The sequence below is a fragment of the Vulpes lagopus genome, chromosome 18 (genome assembly GCF_018345385.1).
Source record: "Vulpes lagopus strain Blue_001 chromosome 18, ASM1834538v1, whole genome shotgun sequence".
NCBI lineage: Eukaryota > Metazoa > Chordata > Mammalia > Carnivora > Canidae > Vulpes > Vulpes lagopus.
Genome location: NC_054841.1, coordinates 36,107,499 through 36,127,362, shown reverse-complemented (window position 1 = coordinate 36,127,362; position 19,864 = coordinate 36,107,499). Strand labels below are relative to the sequence as shown.

Below are 19,864 nucleotides of genomic sequence, written 5' to 3'. Positions count from 1 at the left end.
GGGATATCATGTTGAGTATTTTTTTATTATCTGTTAATTTTTTTTTTTTTTTAATGAAAGGAAAAAGAATTCCTTTGCAAGGATACTTTGCAAAAGTACCACCAGATCTGGCCTCTGGATTAGCCTGCCAAATGAGGCCTGCCTCATTGGCTTTGTTAGTCCCATGGGATTTTTGAGACATTGGGCATTATAGGGGGTGGGGATGAGGGGGTTAAGGATGCTGGGGCTCATCTTGAATGTGCCCTCATGGGACAGGGTGGTGAGATGAGGAAGGATCACAGCTCCTGTTCTTTTGGAGAGGGTGGGAATTGACAGGGAGCTCGCTACCTATTGTGGAGAGCCTCAGGATGAAGATCCCCCTCCCCCATTTAGTCCCTGAGTAGTATCACGTTTTGAAGAGCTGCTAGCATGGCCTTGAAGTTTAAAGCTGGATTTGCTATTTGGGTACCTCCCATCTTCCTTCCCTTACAATGGACTTGACATGAGATCTCTTAAAGTCATGGATTTTATAGGCTTAATGTACTGGGCCATTCTCGTGGTGGTGGTGGTGGTGGTGGTGGTGCAAGAAACCATGTGCTTGACTCATCTTTGTGTGTGTTTTGTTGTTTTTATAGCTATTTGCCGACAGGGCTGTAGTCCCAAGCATGGATCTTGCAAACTCCCAGGTGACTGCAGGTAAATGACTAAACTTTTTTTTTTTCTTTTTAATCCTTTAATGCAAGAGGGGGACTGAATTTATTGTGAACATGCCTCTTTTCCTTTGGAGGACAAGAAAGCTTAAAAAAAAAATCCAAATAGGCACATCCGAAGCTTATTAAATTATACCAGCTGTCTGGTGGAATGTGCACACTTCTCTCTTGGAAGGAAAAAAAAAAAACTCTTATGGGCATAGTCGGTGACTTCATGTATTAACTGTTCTGTAAATTGATAACACGTTTTTATAATCTTCCCCTTAAAGTGCTAATGGATGAGATGGAGGGATGTGGGTTTCTTTGAGTCTGTCTCCTCCCCCAACCTGGTTTTCGGTCTCCCAACCCTCCCCCACTTTTCCCATCACTAGGGGACAGCCGAGCATTCTTTAGAATGGGATTAGTACAATCTCCTGGCCCCTTTGCAGGCGGGAGCCAGGCCGGTGCTGAGAGGTTAATGGCTGCGCTGGAATCTTGTCAGTTGAGCCTGATGAATGTAGACTTTTGCTGCTGGCCTTTGAAGTCTGTTCTTTTATGGTCCCGGACAATGCAGAAGCCAAACAGAGACCCACCCCAACTGCTTCATGATTACAGTTTTTGGAACCTTCTTGAAATGTACATTATGCCAATTTGGGAAAGACTTGTTTCAGGAAATGGTGTTGGTGCCTGTGACATTCTGACACAGTCTCACTTGCCTCCCCCTCCTCTCAGATCTGAAGGATTAGCAGATTTAGTGACACTGAGAGGATCCTTGGGGCCCAGCAGTTTTCCCCCAGGAGCTACCCTGGGTTGAGCCCAGGGAGGCAAACGAAACACACTAAACCAGCACATCTCAAGTGGACTCTCTTCCACCGCTCTCGTTACCATGCAGGGTCTGATCCCATAGGTCTGGGGGGACCTGAATGTGCATTTCCAATAAGTGGCCCGTCCCCCCGCCCGGTGATGCCCATGTCACTGGCAGGACCATACTTTGAGAATCACTGCCCCAAACCTCAGTGTTCATGTCAGCAGTTCCCCGAATGAACTGGGGACTTGGACATGCAGATTCCCGGGTGCTGCACCGCACCCACTGAATCCCAGGCCAGGGTTCGGCCCAGGAATCTGCATCTTGACAAAGCCCACGGAGCGATCTTGCTGTTCTCTGTGTTTGGGGGACTGCCACTTTGCAGGGAATTCTCTGGTCTTTACTTTGCGGCCCCGCCGGCGCACGTCTCTTCCCCTCCTCTGCAGCGGGGAGCACTGCTCTGAGGCTTGATGCCAAAGTGAGAACTGAGGCAGCTGGAAGCAAACTCAGACCAGGTTGACCCGGCATTGTCTCTTCCTCCATGTCAGAGAGGTTTATTTTCTGGAAGGCCGTGGGTGTTGGCATGCTAAGCCCCATTGGTGGCAGCTGAGCATCGGAGTTGACAGCATTGCTGTCAAAGTGTGAGCAGGAATCCACCTACCTTCACCCCTCTTAAGGGTGTTCTAGAGAAAGTCAGATGAGCAGTGCTGATCGCGACTCTGGGCCTGCTCTGCTCAGATGAGTGTCGGGAGGCCTGCCGCCGTGATTTCGGATTTCTGCTACTGTCATCAGAACGGCTGCGGCTGCGCAGGGGAGGGCCCTCCCAGCCAGAACAACAGGCTTTGTTTCCAGAACGGAGCCCTTTCTCTTTCGAAGTCTCCCCTCCCACTCCCTGCCCAGACATGCACCGGTGCCTTTATTTACTTAAGGTGTGACTTTCCCACACGTCATTTGCATAGTCTCCCAGCCTGTCCTGTTCTGCCTACCTTGAAAGAAAATCAAAACAGAACCTTCTAGCTGAGGAAGCTCAGGTTGTGTCCTGCTCCAGAAATAGTTGAGTGGCCAGTTACCTGTAAGTTGTCCTATGGATTATGTATTACAGAGGTGGTGTTTTTTTTTTGTTGTTGTTTGGTTTGTTTTTGCTGCTTTTTTTTTTTTTTTAATCCCCACATGAGAAAACTTCACCGGTTTTGTTGTTCCCAAGTAGACTCAGATTCCTTTTCCTGGGTGCACATGCTTGCTTTATTGCAAGCCTGCCAATAATATCAAACTTAATGATGAATCATTGTAGGAGGAAAGTCACTTCAAATTCTCATGAGAACCTTAATCATGTATTATTAAACTGGGATAACTTTGTAGATGCCTCTTTTAGGGTCAGTATTTTTATTTGTTTTCTTTTGAAGTCATCCATGGCCTCTTGTGGTTTCTTCTTTATGCTTGGGGATCCAGCTCTCGTTAATTAAGAGGTGAGGTTGGGTCCTCAGCTGCCTCTTCTTGCTTTTATTAGGCAAAGTGAAGAGGTGTCGCCATCCATAGTTTGGAAGGAAGAGAAGACAGTAAGAATATTGCTATTTCCGAATCAGTTTCCTCTTAATAGCTTTCAAGCTAAGATGATCTTTTACTGAATGAAACCCCCTCCCCCAACTCCCACTAACTTGAGTGTCCCACTTTTAAAAAAAAATTTCTACCAGATTTTTTTTTTTTTTTTTTTTTTACTGCTCTGAATGGTCACGGTCATTTAGACTGCTGTTCTGTTATACACAAAGCCAAACCCTCTGTCTGATTAATTTTAAACCACGCATTCTGGTGGTTCTTTGAATTGGGGTGTGGATGGCTTGTTTGTGGAAGTTAGGAAGTGGTTAGTCAGTGTTCTCAGGGGTTAAGTTGACTCTTGGCCGTGGGTGATTAGCTATTAGCTGGATCCCTATAATTTTCCCATGATAAGGATTTGCTAGCCTGCCTCCGGCTCTCTGGAAACGGAAAGCCTTTCCTTCTTGGGGGTGCTTGTTTTCCAGAGTTACAGCTGAGTGGCTGGGGGTGGGGGAGGGCGCTGGTCGTTCTTACTGTGGCTTTTCCCAGGTCCAGTTCCATGCTCGCCCCACCTTCTCTGGGCTTTCTCCTGTTTACTAAAGCTTGAGTTTTAAGAGGGCAGTTAAAGTTTCTGAGGGCTTAGAACTTGAGGGGAGAGTGGCTGAGACCCTGCCCTCTCTCCCACCCCAGGTGAAGGTTTATGTTTGTGTTTCTGTTTGGGGATCAAAGGCACCGTTTGGCCTCTAAAGAGTCCGATTAATGAGACGCTTATGAAGGAAACTTGACTCTGTTTCCCAATACTAGATAAACTGAGTTGACCTCTTCCTCCCCCCCCCAAGTGAGAAATCACTATAAAATGAATTAGCTTAAGCAGCCCCGGTAGTGGGCCATAAATTATCTATGGGATTGGTTCCAAGTGCTGCGGCTCCGCTCGCTCTCCTGCAGAAGTGGGTTCCGAGATCTTTGCCTCCTCTTGGCCAGAGGAGGGTGCCCCCCCCCACCTTTGATTTCCTAAAGCCTCACAGGGAGGTGGCTTCCTGCCTCACTGGGTGTCTTGTTGCGTTTTTGTGCACTGGTGACTTGCTGTTTAGACAAAGAACCAGGCCTCCGTGGCAAAGTGGCCGACAGTGCCGTGGTTGCGACGACTTTCACATGGCTGTTGTCACCCGAGAGTCCTTCCTGTGCCTCTGCAGCCGCTCGCTGGGGCCCTGAACTGATTTATTCCACGCCCCCACCCTCGCGCAGCCGTGTGAGCCTGAGAAGAGAGTGGCTTTGTGAGGCCAGCCCCCGCCGCCTCTCCCCAGACAGCCCTGCTTTTGTCGGCAGCCGCCGGGGAGGGGACCTCGGCCCAAGTACCGAAAATGTTTGTTTAGACGGAGCCCCCGCACAAGCCTGCCTTGCAAGTCCACTGTCCTGTCACCAAGAATGAAACAAGACAGGAAAGGCCTGGACTTCTTAGCCTTGCACTTAAATGGTGCAGATCGCCCCGAATGTTCTAAGGACTAAAGGGGGGGGTGTGCTGTCCGTCCCCAGGTGCCAGTATGGCTGGCAAGGCCTGTACTGCGACAAGTGCATCCCGCACCCTGGGTGTGTCCATGGCACCTGTAACGAGCCCTGGCAGTGCCTCTGCGAGACCAACTGGGGCGGCCAGCTCTGCGACAAAGGTAGGCTCCTCGGGGATGGGGCCCTGGGGCGGGACGGGGGCCTCGGGGTTCACGGGAGGAGTTAAGGAGTGCGGCCGCTGTCGTAGGGTTTTTACTTTTATTTATTTTATTTTTATTTCTAGGGACTTAATTCTGAATCTGTTCGAATTTGCCTTTAAGGCCGTGGCTTGGGGTCTTTTTTTCTGGTTTTAGTTTTTAAAGAGGAACGGTGGGGGTTGGGGCCCCCGCTAGAACCGTGGCAGCTGAGCAGCCTGTACCGCCGCCTGCGAGCCACTGACCCCGTGCGGTCTCTCTGGCAGATCTCAACTACTGCGGGACTCACCAGCCCTGCCTCAACGGGGGGACCTGCAGCAACACGGGCCCCGACAAGTACCAGTGCTCCTGCCCCGAGGGCTACTCAGGACCCAACTGTGAGATCGGTAAGCGGTCCGGGTGGAACGAGAGCCCTCGGTTTACTTTTTTTTTTTTTTTTTGTACTCTGAGTTTACAAAAAAATAACAATACCCTTAAGGCCTCATAAAAAGACAAAAATATCCTCCAAAGTGAAGACCTGTTACCCCAGCGGTTCTGTGGGTCCCCTAAACTTCCTTCAGGCGGCGCGAGGGTCCCCGGTGATCTGCCCATGTGGGGGGCGTGACCCCGGCTCTGAGCCGCCGTGGAATGTGGCTGGGGACACTTAGGGCGAAAGCCGGCTTCCTGCCTTCCCTGGACACAGCGGGCCTATAGCCCCGGCTGGCTTTCGCTTGTCCGAAGCGAGCTTGAGCTGCGGCCCAGGCGTGGGACTGGCTGTGGGGAGAGAGGACGTAGGTTGAAACAAGCGGGTGCCCCTTGCTCACTGCCCTCCGGGTTTCGCAGCGGAGCACGCCTGCCTGTCCGACCCTTGCCACAACAGAGGCAGCTGCAGGGAGACCTCGCTGGGCTTCGAGTGTGAGTGCTCCCCGGGCTGGACGGGCCCCACGTGTTCCACAAGTAAGTCTGGGGTTGGGCCCGTGTCTCTTCCAGAGGATCACTGCATTGAGGTGGGGCTTGGGGGCAGGTACCTGGGCCTGGTTTGGGGGTCAGGTCTCAGGAGTCTTGTCTCGGTGGGAGGGGGGAGGTGCCATCAGCAGTCTGATGGGGAGTCTGGCTTGGGCTTCCAGCCCTTGCACGCGAAGTCTCTGGGCACCCTCCTCCTACCAAGCCAAGTTTGCATGGTGTGGCTGCTACCAGAAGGGACTTCTCCGCGGGATACCCCCGTGCTTTGTGAGTGCTCCCTGGAGCTCTGCTGCCTCCAAATCAAGTCCTAGCTCTTCTCCTTGGAGCCATGGAGAGGCTGCCGGCAAGGGAGGTAGCCACTCCTCAATTTGGTCATGGGTGGAGGGTGGCCCCAAAAGAGAGACCCAGGCTACAGAGTGGTCATGGCTCTGAGGCCTGGCTGCACATCAGAACCCCCAAAGTGCTGGACAGTGCAGATGAGGGGGTCCTCACAATTCCCCTCAGGACTGGGGAGTCCACATTCTTTCGCGAGCACCTGGGTCTCTCAGGTGCAACCTGACCTAAGAACCACTGTCGTCAGCACCCTGAAAGTAGAGCATGCCTGATTAAGAATGTGGGTTCTGGGGTTGGGTCACAGGGGCTGGCACCCTGGCCCCACCTGCCTCTTGTAGGACCACTCGTTACCTCTCTGTGCCCTGTTGAACGGGACAGTGGCAATGCCCGTCTCTTAGGGTTGTGTAGAATCAATGAGCAGATCACAAGAGAGCCTGGTACTTCCTAAGTGGGCAGCAGAGGAAGAGGCCACTAGAGACAAGTGCAGAAGTGGGATGTGAGGCCCCCAGCTATATGGATTTGGGAAAACTCTGAGAAAATTAGAAGAATGAAGTTTTCTACCAGAAAAGAGTCTGTTTTCCTTACCTCTTCTTAGCTACCTCTGAGCCACGCTGAAACTTCTCTTTAAAAATAAAGAGTAGGTAGGGTGCCCAGGTGGCTCAGTCAGCCTTTGGCTCGGGTCTTGATCCTGGAGTTCCAGGATCAGCTGCATCGGGCTCCCTGCTCTGCGGGGAGTCTGCTTCTCCCTCTACTCCTAAACACCCTCCTCCCATGCACTTTCTCTCTCAAATAAATAAAATCTTTAAAAATAGAGAGTAGACAGAGCTAGAGGTCCCATGTTACCAGTGTGGTGATGCTCTTGGGGATCCAGCTGGCTTTTCCTGCTGCTTAGATGGGGGATTAAATGAACTGGGGCAGTGGAGGATTTAAAGCTAAAATCAGGCCTTATCGTCATAGCAGTCACTTAGAGCAGGTGTCTGGCTCTTAAGTGAAGGCCCCTCATGTGAGGGTTGGCATTAAATTATCTAATTGTCAAACGGACTGAGATTAAATTGCCAACCCTCTTCCCTTTTGTCCAACAGACATTGATGACTGTTCTCCAAATAACTGTTCCCACGGGGGCACCTGCCAGGACTTGGTTAATGGATTCAAGTGCGTGTGCCCACCCCAGTGGACTGGCAAAACGTGCCAGTTAGGTAAGGAAGTTCGGGCACCCAGGTTGGCCCTTATGGATCCGAGTTGTTACTGGAGATGAGCCTGTGGCTAGTGGTGTGAGTTTGCACACCATCATACTAAAAAGTAATTTATTGTCAGGAGTCCAGCGGGCCTGGGAGAGGGTACTTGAATGCTAATGGCCTAGCTCTTTAGGCCCTGTGGGAAAGTCGTGGGATTCCTTGAACCATGTCAATCGTCTGTCCGAGGAGTGTTCAGCTGGGTTCCACGGGGATGGTCTCATGAGGAATGAGCTGTCTGCATTCTTCCTGCCACATTTAAATCCCAGCAACTAGGCTGCGCCACGCTCGCACAGCAATGCCTGGTGGCTTTTTGCTCTCCTGTTGGGGGCCAGTTGTTAACCACCAGCCAGAAAGTTATCAATTAGCATTCCTTATTGGGTAATGGCTGGGGAGAGGGATCAGCTGTTCCAAATAGTGGGAACCTAGTCTCTGATTTAGCGAGGTTATTAAAACGTCTCCTAGTTCAGACTATTGATAGGGTGTGTTTGGGCGGGGGTGGGGAGTGGGGGTAAAACTCCCATTTCTCAATGCCCCTCCACATTTTCTTTCAGATGCAAATGAATGTGAGGCCAAACCTTGTGTAAATGCCAAATCCTGTAAGAACCTGATTGCGAGCTACTACTGTGATTGCCTCCCTGGCTGGACGGGTCAGAATTGTGACATAAGTGAGTCCCTTTGTTTCGATTTTGATTTTTGTTGAAACTTGGGTATTAAAGGCTTTCCTCAGCCTCTATGTCAGCTCCAGCTCTAAGACTTGAGCGGTAAAAGGAAAACCTCAGAGAGGGAATGTTTTTGGGGGGGGGGGCGGGGAAGTGGTCAGTGCAGAAATGAAAACATGCACTTTATCAGCTCATTAGCCGGTAAAACAGCCGCATGCTGATAAGGTGGCTAAAACAATGATGTGAAGTTTCACTCGCTCAGTCTGGAGGAATGAGGGAGGGTTCCCACCCAGTGTAATAACCGCATGTCAGGAGAAGCACACAGGACATCTGATTTGAGGCTTTTATCTGTCCTGAGCGGAGAACGCTTTTCAATTAAGCCCAATTTCAATGTAAATTGCCTCTTTAATATGACAACTTGTTTATTTTTCAGATATTAATGACTGCCTTGGCCAGTGTCAGAATGAGGCCTCCTGTCGGGTATGTGAATCTTTGCTTAAGTGAAAACCTTACTGATTGACACAAATCTGTTAAGATACATGTGGCCCTGGGAGAGCTTGATCCCTCTGAGATTCTAAAAATGCAGGTGAAAAGTGATTCTCTGCAAGTTTCAGTTGGGCTCCTGTTACCTTCCCAGCCCCCTGGGAGCCATCTCGAAGGCGTGCCTATAGAAATTCCTCTCACACGTTGCCGTTGCCGTTGGGAGAGGCTGGGCATTTAGCGATGTCAGGGATTCAGTGGAAGGGCAGCGGGTGTGCTAGACTGCCAAAGCCCCATGTTTGTGGAATACAGAGGAAAAAGCATGTGTTTCTCCCCCCCCTCCTTCTCCTCTTCCAGGATTTGGTTAATGGTTATCGCTGTATCTGTCCACCTGGCTATGCAGGCGATCACTGTGAGAGAGACATCGATGAATGCGCCAGCAACCCCTGTTTGAATGGGGGTCACTGTCAGAATGAAATCAACAGATTCCAGTGTCTGTGTCCCACTGGTTTCTCTGGAAACCTCTGTCAGGTGAGTGGGGCTAGAACCTCCAAGGCCAAGTTTCTAGAGCAGAGCAGCTCCCCACCCCTGCCCAGTTCCCCTCCTCCTGATCTCTGGACTTGCCATGAAATCTGTTACCATCCAGTGACCAGGGACTTCTGCTCGGTGAATACAGGTGGAAGGACACCAAGGAGTGGGTTTTGTTCACAGTGTCAGCAGCCTGTCCATTTGTGCCCCCAACTCCGTGCTCTCCCACTCTGCCCTGTTTTGCCGTGCATCCCTGGACAGTCTCTAGGACATAACTGTCTATTATGTAGGGTGTTCTGCAAATGGAAGGAGGCGAAGGGGTCAGATTCCAGCATCTGCTGCCCCAGAGCAGTTCTAATCACACCTCTGTTTCCTCTCCCCCTTCCCTGCTCCTGGCAGCTGGACATAGATTATTGTGAGCCCAATCCCTGCCAGAACGGTGCCCAGTGCTACAACCGTGCCAGCGACTATTTCTGCAAGTGTCCCGAGGACTACGAAGGCAAGAACTGCTCCCACCTCAAAGACCATTGCCGCACGACTCCCTGCGAAGGTACCTGCCCCACCTGTGGTCCCGGCTGGCCTCCGAGGCTCACTCCTCTACCCCTATTTGTCAGTACCCCCCAATATTCTCAGAAGCTGGCTGGGTGAGACGGTAACGCCCTAACCTGCCTCGCTAGGGGAGCCAGAACACGTGGAAACCCTCTGTCCGGGCCTGCCAGTGGGAGAACCTTGTCCACACGTAGCATTCCTGTTCTGGGGTGGGCTGATTTGCAACCCTGAGACCTTCCCCAAAGCAGTGCTGCCGGAAGAACTGTCTGCAGCACTGGAGATGTGTGCTGTCTGCACTGTCGGGTGTGCTAGCCACAGGAGCATTTAGTGTGACCGCTACGACTGGAAACTTCCTTGACTCCAGTTCATTCAAATCTAAATAGCCCCACGTGTCTCATGGTCGTTGTATTAGGTGGCCTGGCTCTGCAGGTTCTCTGTCCTTCCTGCTTGCTTAGGTAGGAAGTAAAGCTCCTCCTCCCCGTAGCAAGCTTCTGCCCGACTGAGGAGATGTCAGGGGTAGGAGGAGAGGGGCCCACAGACACAGAGGCTTCTTAGCCACGTAGGGCGAAATGCCTTAAAAAAAAAAAACAGAGCTTCTGTCTGTCTGGAGTCTCGGCTTTGCCTGTCACAGTGTGATGTGGCACATCGCCAGAGTCTTGGCCCCGGGGTGCCTCTTGATTTCTTACCCTCATTAGCCAAAGGGTGCCTGTTTCCAGGAAAGCGAGCTTGGGCAGAGGTCCTCAGCTTAGGAATGCCATGCCTTATGGGTCTATGGCCCTGATCTGACCCCGAGTCTGCCTTCTAGTGATTGACAGCTGCACAGTGGCCATGGCTTCCAACGACACACCTGAGGGGGTGCGGTACATCTCCTCGAACGTCTGTGGTCCCCATGGGAAGTGCAAGAGTCAGTCGGGAGGCAAATTCACCTGCGACTGTAACAAAGGCTTCACTGGAACGTACTGCCATGAAAGTAAGACCCCTCTTCAGGGAATGGGGTGTGGTGCCCCCCACCCCTCCTCTGCCCAGTTCAAGGGAGCATTTGAGCTTGATTCGTTTCAGTCGAGACCAGTGACGGTTTACCATTACATCTAAGATCTAAGACCGAGTTGTGTTTAATTTATTGAGATCACAGACACCTCTGACCCTTCAGCACGTTTACGTTCTGGAATCTTACTAGTTTGGGTGGTCCTGCGCTCTGTAGGCTTTTCTTCCCCACTCCATCCAAGTAGCTTAGCCTCCAAGGCATTAAATAAAACAGACAACGTATCCTCTGGAGGCTTCTGCCTGGTAAGCTGCTTGCTGAAGTCGGAAAAACCTTCCTGATGGAGTTGAGGATGTTGAGGTGCCTGGCTGCCCATTATCTCAGGAGGTGGCCTTTGGGCCAGTGCCTGGCTATGGCATTGGTTGTCCTTTACTTACCAGCTTTTTTGTCTTCGTTTCACAGATATTAATGACTGCGAGAGCAATCCCTGTAAAAACGGCGGCACTTGCATCGATGGGGTCAACTCCTACAAGTGCATCTGCAGTGACGGCTGGGAGGGGGCCTACTGTGAAACCAGTGAGTGTGTGGTCTCCCTGGGCCAGACAGCTCTGGGATGCTGGGGTAGGAGGTATCATCAGGGAAGCTCGCCTTTTCAATGGGAATTAGATAGTAAGACCCCAACCGTTCCTGTCCTGGGACAGCATTGCCTGTGTCCCGTCTGTATTTGTGAATGCTGAGGACGGCCAAAGGGGAGGAACTTCTGCTGAGGAGCTGTAGAAACAGACTGTCATTAGGCTAAATATCCCTGCTTGCAGAGAAAGTAGTCTTATTTCTGTCTTAATAGTAATTTGTGTCTGTCCTGATTTTTAACTTCCATGGGAGTGACAGAGGCTTGCCCTTGTCTTGCCACCTTGTGGGGTTAACAGTAACCCAGCTGAGAAGAGTGAAGGTGTTTAAGTCCCAGGATGGATGGCTCAGCTGGTCTTGGACCTTAGAGTGGAAAGCTGTGGGTGGAAGTGGCCATAGGAAGGGTGTGGCTCTGACATGCCGTGGATGGCCCTAGAAGCTTTTGGAGCTGGGTGTCTCCTCTTTGATTCTAGACATTAACGACTGCAGCCAGAATCCCTGCCACAATGGTGGCTCATGTCGTGACCTCGTCAACGACTTCTACTGTGACTGTAAAAACGGGTGGAAAGGAAAGACCTGCCATTCGCGTAAGTGGTAGCTGGCTGGGGCCCCCTCTCCGCGACCCCTTCCCACCACCCTGTCTTCTGTGAGGGGGGCTGGCCAGGGCCTTACATGGAGATCCCCCTCCTCCAGGTGACAGCCAGTGTGATGAGGCCACGTGCAACAACGGTGGCACCTGCTATGACGAAGGGGATGCTTTCAAGTGCATATGTCCTGGAGGCTGGGAAGGGACGACCTGCAACATAGGTAGCTTTCTGCCCCACGTGGGGTCGGCAGTGGGTGTGGCCATCTCAACACCTAGGACCGCTTTCCTGGCGGTCTGCTTCTCGGCTCTCCTACTCTCTTTGGATCCTCAGGGAGGGTGGTCCTGTCTTGTCTTGTCTTACAGCCCGAAATAGTAGCTGCCTACCCAACCCTTGCCACAACGGGGGCACCTGTGTGGTCAACGGGGACTCCTTCACGTGTGTCTGCAAAGAAGGCTGGGAGGGGCCGATCTGCGCTCAGAGTGAGTGTCCCCTGCCCCACCCGCCTTGAACTCCACAGAGGGCTGCAGGAGTTCATCCTGACACCCTCAGGGACTCGCGATGGAAACCAGAAGCAGGGCTGTTTGATGTCTGCTTCTGCATCACCTGGGTCTGTTCTAATGCACTTGATGGACCGCAGCCCTGACCTGGGCATGAGAAAGTCCCCGATGAGATAAGTGGAGACAGATGGTGTCTCTGTTCCCAGCATGGGTCTGACCAGCAGCCTGTCTCCTTCCATTCTCACAGCCCCCTTCCCGCCCTGAGCGGGGCCTCTTCCTGTGTAATGTCCCACGGCACACAGAACAAAGTGTGGTGCAGGCCTGGTTCCAATTGAGCAGAGGTCTTAAGCGCATTTTGCCAGTGTAAACTACAGTGTGATCATACGGGTATTAATGGAAATAAGTGGTGCTTCTACTTAGGGTTAAAACTGCTTTGCCCGGTGAAGGCCTCGCTATTAAGTCGTCTTTTTACTTTGCAGATACCAATGACTGCAGTCCTCATCCTTGGTAAGCATGAGCGCCTTGGAAGCCAGCCCTTGCTGGCTACGATGTGCATGGGCATCACCTGGGGGTCCTGTCTAAGATGCAGGTTCTGAGGCAGGAGGTCTGGGTGGGGCTGCAGACCCTTCCTGTCTAACAAGCTCCCAGGTCCTGCTGGTCCGTGGACCACACTCTAATTAGCCAGGTCATGTCTTGGTTGGGGGCTGTGATTATTCTCAACGATTCTCAACCTTGGCTGTGCATAAGAATCACCTGGGGAGCTTTTAGGAGTCCCAATGCCTGGATTGCAGCACAGCCCCATGAAATGAGACTCTCTGGGGTTGGGACCCAGGCACCATTATTTTGAAATCTCCCCAGGCTACAGGGGTGTGTGGCCAGGGGTGAGAGCTGCTGAATGGAACTGGCGTGGCCGCCTGTGGTCAACTGGCTGGTGGAGTTGTGGATCAGGAGGTCGGTAACTGAGGCCGTCTTTGCTTTCTTCTTAGTTACAACAGTGGCACGTGCGTGGATGGAGACAACTGGTACCGGTGTGAGTGTGCCCCTGGTTTTGCTGGACCCGACTGCAGAATAAGTAAGGACCAGCCCTGGTTGGTTTCCCCAGTGGCCTTCTTCCCCCTGATTCAGCCCTCAGCCTGAGACTTTTCATCTTGAAAAGTTAAGGTTACTGCTCTCTGTAGCTCTGAGAGGCACAGAACCTCCCACCTCCAGCTGGGATTAGGATAGCCTGGCTGGAATGTCCCAGGTCCTTGGTGTTCCTTCCCCAGGGGACACAGCCCTCTTCCAAGGGAGAGAGGAGCAGCCACAGGATCTGATGATTAATCTGTTCTGAGGCCCCAAGGAAAGGGTGCTTTTTCCTCACGACTACCTGAAATTAGGGGCAAGTGGACATTTGCCACAGAAGACCGAGCTAAGGACAGTGGCCAGAACTAGGGTTGTGGTTCCCAAAGGATTGATCCGGCCTTAGTGAAATTAAAATGGGAGACAGGCAGTGCAGTTTTTCAGGGTGCCTAAAGTCTATTTTGAGCCTTTTCCTACTTTCTTTTTTTTTTTTTTTTAAATTTTATTTATTTATGATAGTCACAGAGAGAGAGGCAGAGACATAGGCAGAGGGAGAAGCAGGCTCCATGCACCGGGAGCCCGATGTGGGATTTGATCCCGGGTCTTGAAGATCGCGCCCTGGACCAAAGGCAGGCGCCAAACCGCTGCGCCACCCAGGGATCCCCTTTTCCTACTTTCTTATATGCCTTTTAGTTTGGGAGGAGGAGGGAGTGATACTTGTATTTTCTGTTATTCTCATCCCCAAATTATTTGGAATTTTCCTAGTGTTTGAGATCCCCAAATCTGGGGCTGACTGGTGTTCACCAAAATGGGATACATTTGGTCTATCCCATGTTTCTAAATTGTGTTGGCAAACTGTAGCCTTGGCCCACTGCCTGTTTTTGTAAATAAAGTTTTGGCACACAGCTACCCTTTTATATACTATCTAAAGCTGCTTTCATGCTATAACAAGGGTAGTCATGACAAAGCCTACAAGGCCTGCAAGGGTTAAAATATTTGACCTTTCTCAAGAACTTTACCCTTGCTCTTAAGTTGTAGTATCTGATGAAAAGGAACTTACTTAATTAAAAAGTGCCGCCTCCTGAAATGATTCTCAGCAGCTTGAAGTCAGGCTAATGATGATCTTTGGGAGGAAGTGACTAGTGGAAATTTGGGGGCTACTGATCGGTTTATTTGGGTGTTGGTTACATAATTCATCAAGCTTATACCTAGGGTTTATACGCTTTTCTATCCGTATGTTAGGTTAGTAAAAACTTAGAAGAATGTCATTGCTTCCCATTGGAGCCTAAAGTTGGTCTCCATTTCTCCTAGATATCAATGAATGCCAGTCCTCACCGTGTGCCTTTGGGGCAACCTGTGTGGATGAGATTAATGGCTACCGGTGCGTCTGCCCCCCAGGGCACAGCGGTGCCAAGTGCCAGGAAGGTATGTAGGTCAGGCTGCAGCTGCCCATGTGTCTTGTGGGGGCAGTGGGCACTACAATCACCACGGTTACCCTTTGACTGTCCCTGAGTAGGCACTGTGCTACAGGAGAACGTGGCGGGGATATGCACAGGGGGCCACAGGGACGGGGAAACTTAGGGGGTCCCCTACAAACAGGATAGCTGTTATTAGTCAACTCCCGAAGTTTTGCCATGTGACAAACCACCCCCAAACCTGCGGCTTACAGCAGGCTTTTATTTGCATTGCTCATGGGCACGCAGGCTGGGCTCAGTTCTGTTCTGTGTGCTTCGTCACCCTCCTTGGGCCAGCGGCCATATCTCAACTGCGAGAGGCTCCCCACATCACATCCCCTAGTGCTGCACAGGCCCCCCAGGTCCTGAGGCCACATGCAAAGGCAGCAGGTGAGGGAAAAACACCTGTTGCCCCCGTGGCACAGGGCAAAGGTACAGCCCTTCCCTGACAGGGAGGGAGTGAAGAATAGACAACGGTCAAGACAAAAGGAAATCTGTTCCACTCATGCGCTCTACCTTTCAGTTTCAGGGAAACCTTGCATCACTATGGGAAGTGTGATCCCAGATGGGGCCAAGTGGGACGATGACTGCAATACCTGCCAGTGCCTGAACGGAAGGATCGCCTGCTCCAAGGTACAGCATGAGGGCCCTCTGCCTCTCACCTGGGTTCTAGATTGCTGCTGGGTGTTTCTCCTGAGCTGCCCGCTCCATCTCCTCTCCCCCTGCTCCCCAGGTCTGGTGCGGCCCTCGACCTTGCCTGCTCCACAAAGGGCACAGCGAGTGCCCCAGCGGGCAGAGCTGCATCCCTATCCTGGAGGACCAGTGTTTCGTCCGCCCCTGCACAGGCGTGGGCGAGTGTCGGTCTTCCAGTCTCCAGCCGGTGAAGACCAAGTGTACCTCTGACCCCTACTACCAGGATAACTGTGCCAACATCACATTCACCTTCAACAAAGAGATGATGTCACCGGTACGAATAACTTTGGCGGTGTGTGTCTGCTGGTTCCAAAGCAGGAGCATTGCAAGCTAGGATCTTCCCCTTAGCTTAAATTCCTAACTTGCAAGGAAACGTCAGCCTTTTTTATTTTTTTCCTGTTCCTTCCAATATCTTACATGTGTGGTTTTTACATGTGTTTCTAGGGTCTAACCACAGAGCATATCTGCAGCGAATTGAGGAATCTGAATATTTTAAAGAACGTTTCTGCTGAATATTCAATCTACATAGCTTGTGAGCCTTCCCCTTCTGCGAACAATGAAATACATGTGGCCATTGTAAGTATGAGACCCAGTCACGCCTCATGACTCGACTGCAGGGTAGTTCTCAAAGTCCAGTTAGCCGGTGTCCAGACAGAGCAAGGACACTGAAACAGCTTGGCACACGGGCTAAGGCACTTTCAGTGATGGCTGCTGTGTAGTGTTGCCCTGATCCCACATCTGGCCCTTCTTTTTCCAGTCTGCTGAAGACATACGGGACGATGGAAACCCTATCAAGGAAATCACTGACAAAATCATAGACCTCGTTAGTAAACGTGACGGGAATAGCTCGCTGATCGCTGCTGTGGCGGAAGTGCGAGTACAGAGGCGGCCTCTGAAGAACAGAACAGGTAGGTGGCAGGTGGGGACAGTCCTTTCGCGTGAGGACTGTCCGACAGATCTCGGCTCACCGTTCAGGGAGGGCATTAGCTGACAGCTTCTCTCAAGGAACCCCAACCCCACCCCATTTAACTGGTGGAAAAACTGGGACCAGCTGCCATGACCAAGGTCCCGTGGTGATGGGCAGAAGTACGGTTTTTCCCTGCTGCCAGGCTGTGCTCTCGGAAGCAGGCACCCCTGCGGAGCATGCATTGTTTACAGACCCCCTGCAAAGCCCTAGGGCAGAGCATTGCTGCGCCTCGAGCTGGTGGCATCCTGGTGTCGTGGGATCACCCGGCCTAAGCACTGAGAGACCCGGGTTTGATAGGCAGCTGTAGGGCCCTGCAGGGGAGCCACACCTTTAGACCACCATTATTCTAGCTAGGAGCACGGCCCATCGGAGCTATGCACGCTCAGATCGGGTTTCTGGTAATGCTGAAAACCAGCTCTTCTAATGAGCTGCCGCCTGAGTAGCCAGACTTGCCTTGCGTGAACCAGATGCTCCTCTCCACATGGGAGTCAGGAGCCTGCAGGAGCTGCTGCTGTGCCCGGTCTCTGGAGACCAGCACGTCATGGTCCCCACGGGCCCTGGTCCTGTGCTTATCAAGCTGTGAAGTGACAATATGTGGTTGTGAAAAGGGACTTGTCCCCATGGCACCCCTTTCAGGAATTAAGGACAGGAGCACCACTGTTGGTATTCTTTTGTTCGTGTGATGGCTTTTTTTTTTTTCCTCCTTCTTTGAGAGTTAATTGGTTTTGTGCCCGCCTTACAGATTTCCTGGTCCCTCTGCTGAGCTCTGTCTTAACGGTGGCTTGGATCTGTTGCCTGGTGACAGCCTTCTACTGGTGCGTGCGGAAGCGGCGGAAGCCCAGCAGCCACGCGCGCTCGGCCTCCGAGGACAACACCACCAACAACGTGCGGGAGCAGCTGAACCAGATCAAGAACCCCATCGAGAAGCATGGGGCCAACACGGTCCCCGTCAAGGACTACGAGAACAAAAACTCCAAAATGTCAAAAATAAGGACACACAACTCAGAGGTGGAGGAGGACGACATGGATAAGCACCAGCAGAAAGCCCGGTTTGCCAAGCAGCCCGCATACACGCTGGTAGACCGAGAGGAGAAGCCTCCCAACGGCACGCCAGCCAAACACCCAAACTGGACAAACAAACAGGACAACAGAGACCTGGAAAGTGCCCAGAGCCTAAACCGGATGGAGTACATCGTATAGCAGACAGCAGGCGCTGCCGCCGCTAGGTAGAGTCGGAGGGTGCTGGGGGCTTGTAGTTCAGTTCTTCAGCTGTCCTGTCCTCTTCAGTCTGAGGCTGTCGTTGACTTAGAATCCTGTGTTAATTTAAGTTTTGACAAGCTGGCTTACACTGGCAATGGTAGTTTCTGTGGTTGGCTGGGAAATCCAATGCTGCAGCTCACAGCTATGCAAAAACCAGTCCAAAGTGCCCCCCCCCCCCCCCCCCCCCCCCCCACCGTTGCCCCTGCCCCACAGCTGACACCTCTCGGACCAGGCTCCCAGGAGAATGCCCGGCCCCGGGGCCTTGAGCTTCCACCTCTGCCAGATGTCCCGATGGTGATGCAGTCTTAGGATCATAGTTTTTATTTATATTTATTGACTCTTGAGTTGTTTTTGTATATTGGTTTTATGATGACGTACAAGTAGTTCTGTATTTGAAAGTGCCTTTTGCAGCTCAGAACCACAGCAACTATCACAAATGAGTTTATTATTTATTTTTTTTATTGTATTTTGTTGTTGGGGGAGGGGGGACCTTGATGTCAGCAGTTGCTGGTAAAATGAAGAATTTAAAGAGGAAAAATGTGTCAAAAGTAGAATTTTGTATAGTTATGTAAATAATTCTTTTTTATTAATCACTGTGTATATTTGATTTATTAACTTAATAATCAAGAGCCTTAAAACATCATTCCTTTTTATTTATATGTACGTGTTTAGAATTGAAGGTTTTTGATAGCATTGTTAAGTGTATGGCTTTATTTTTTTGAACTTATTTTCTTATTACGTGTTGCCTATAAGCCAAAACTAAGGTGTTTGAAAATAGTTTAAAACAATAGGATGGGCTTCAGTGCCTGGAATACTGGTGGAATTTTTTTTTTTTTTTTTTTTGTACGACGTCAGATGTTTAAAACACCTTCTATAGCATCACTTTAAAACACGTTTTAAGGACTGAGGCAGTTTGAAAATTAGTCTAGAAAAGCAGGTGGTTTTTTTGTTTTTTTTTGTTTTGTTTTTTTATGCTTTAGACTTGAAAAGAGACAGGCAGGTGATCGGCTACACAGCAGTTTAAGAGAACATGTTGAGCTTCAACTTAACGTAGCCAAAATGTGAGTGGTTGAATATCATTAAAAATATCAAATTGTGTGAAGTTGGAAGCACACCAATCTTATTTTGTAAATTCTGATTTCTTTTCACCATTCGTATGTAATACTGAACCACTTGTAGATTTTTTTTGTTTGTTTATCTACTGCATTTAGGGAGTATTCTTATAAGCTAGTTGAATACTTGAACCTTAAAATGTCCAGTAAGATCACTGTTTAGATTTGCCATAGAATACACTGCCTGCCTTAAGTGAGGAAATAAAAATGCTATTTACAAAGTTGAAGATCAAAACGGCTTCTAAAACAGTTCACGTCGTCGGCTCACTACGGAGACCGTGAAGATACTCTGTATTGTCCTATTAGTGTTATGAACATAAAAATGCATCTTCGATGTGTTGTTCCTGGCAATAAATTTTGAAAAGTACTATTTATTAAATTTTTTGTATGAAACCTGGAACAGTGTGGCCTCTTCTGAGCTTCTGTAGTTTTGCTTGGCTCTACCTTGTGCCTTTGCCACCCCACCGAGGCCGTTCTGGTAATCAGGGTGTGATAAACAGGCTGTGCTTGACAGGGGTGCTGAGGAAGACTGAAAGCCTTTTCAGCCACAAAATTTCAGCTGAAGTTCTCAAAAAACCATGGGCTGCTGTGAAGCCAGAGCTGTGAGAGCCCCAGCTCGGGGGTCCTGGATTCCCTTGTTATTCAACAGCAAGTGTGAATACTGCTTGAATAAACACCACTGGATTAATGGCCTGTAGTGTGGAGGTGAATTGTTTGTGAGCACTCACGGGAAATGCCCACCGCACTAAAAGGGGTTTTAAAAAGCTTGGAATTAGTGTTGGGGGAGGAAGAGGGAGATTCGGTGCTTTCGATCTTTTTTTTTTTTTTTTTTTTCCCCTGGCTGCTTGGATTAATATTAATGTCCTGCCATCATTTTAGACCACACCCTCGTGGCTTCTGTGCACGCTTACGCCTCCAGGGCGGTTTCCTCGCTGCACAGGAGGTGGTAGTTACAAGCTTCTGGGGTTAGAGCCATGTACTCATCACCTTGTTCCAAGGGAATCAGTGCAGCTGTGGGGTGCCAGGTATCTGGCCTTCCTGGAGGTTCCAGAGGCCAACCATCCCCACCTGTTCAGGACAGGTGAACTGTGGTTCTCCTTGTGGCTGCTGGTGCCAGAGGCCAGAATGGCCCTGCCCGCACATCACGGGTGGGGCTGGGAAAGCTTTGCCTCTGGCACCTCAGTAGTCAGAGATGAGCCA

The 19,864-nt window shown here is 50.6% G+C and overlaps 1 protein-coding gene across 3 annotated transcripts in view; it reads left to right on the top strand.

Annotated features, from left to right (window-relative positions):
• The window catches only part of JAG1 (jagged canonical Notch ligand 1), a 36,214-nt gene extending 16,860 nt beyond the window's left edge, over positions 1–19,354 (top strand). For all 3 annotated transcript variants that reach the window (XM_041732738.1, XM_041732740.1, XM_041732739.1), the window contains 22 exons: positions 615–675; positions 4,537–4,667; positions 4,967–5,086; positions 5,523–5,636; positions 7,058–7,171; positions 7,762–7,875; positions 8,303–8,349; positions 8,707–8,880; positions 9,277–9,427; positions 10,232–10,396; positions 10,871–10,984; positions 11,509–11,622; positions 11,729–11,842; positions 11,985–12,101; positions 12,599–12,626; positions 13,106–13,191; positions 14,490–14,603; positions 15,156–15,265; positions 15,366–15,599; positions 15,770–15,901; positions 16,083–16,233; positions 17,035–19,354. In XM_041732738.1, coding sequence (XP_041588672.1) covers positions 615–675; positions 4,537–4,667; positions 4,967–5,086; positions 5,523–5,636; positions 7,058–7,171; positions 7,762–7,875; positions 8,303–8,349; positions 8,707–8,880; positions 9,277–9,427; positions 10,232–10,396; positions 10,871–10,984; positions 11,509–11,622; positions 11,729–11,842; positions 11,985–12,101; positions 12,599–12,626; positions 13,106–13,191; positions 14,490–14,603; positions 15,156–15,265; positions 15,366–15,599; positions 15,770–15,901; positions 16,083–16,233; positions 17,035–17,492 — 2,963 coding nt within the window. In that variant the 3' untranslated portion in view covers positions 17,493–19,354. The remainder of the gene's footprint in view (positions 1–614; positions 676–4,536; positions 4,668–4,966; positions 5,087–5,522; positions 5,637–7,057; positions 7,172–7,761; positions 7,876–8,302; positions 8,350–8,706; positions 8,881–9,276; positions 9,428–10,231; positions 10,397–10,870; positions 10,985–11,508; positions 11,623–11,728; positions 11,843–11,984; positions 12,102–12,598; positions 12,627–13,105; positions 13,192–14,489; positions 14,604–15,155; positions 15,266–15,365; positions 15,600–15,769; positions 15,902–16,082; positions 16,234–17,034) is intronic.
• The last annotated feature ends 510 nt before the right edge of the window (positions 19,355–19,864 follow it).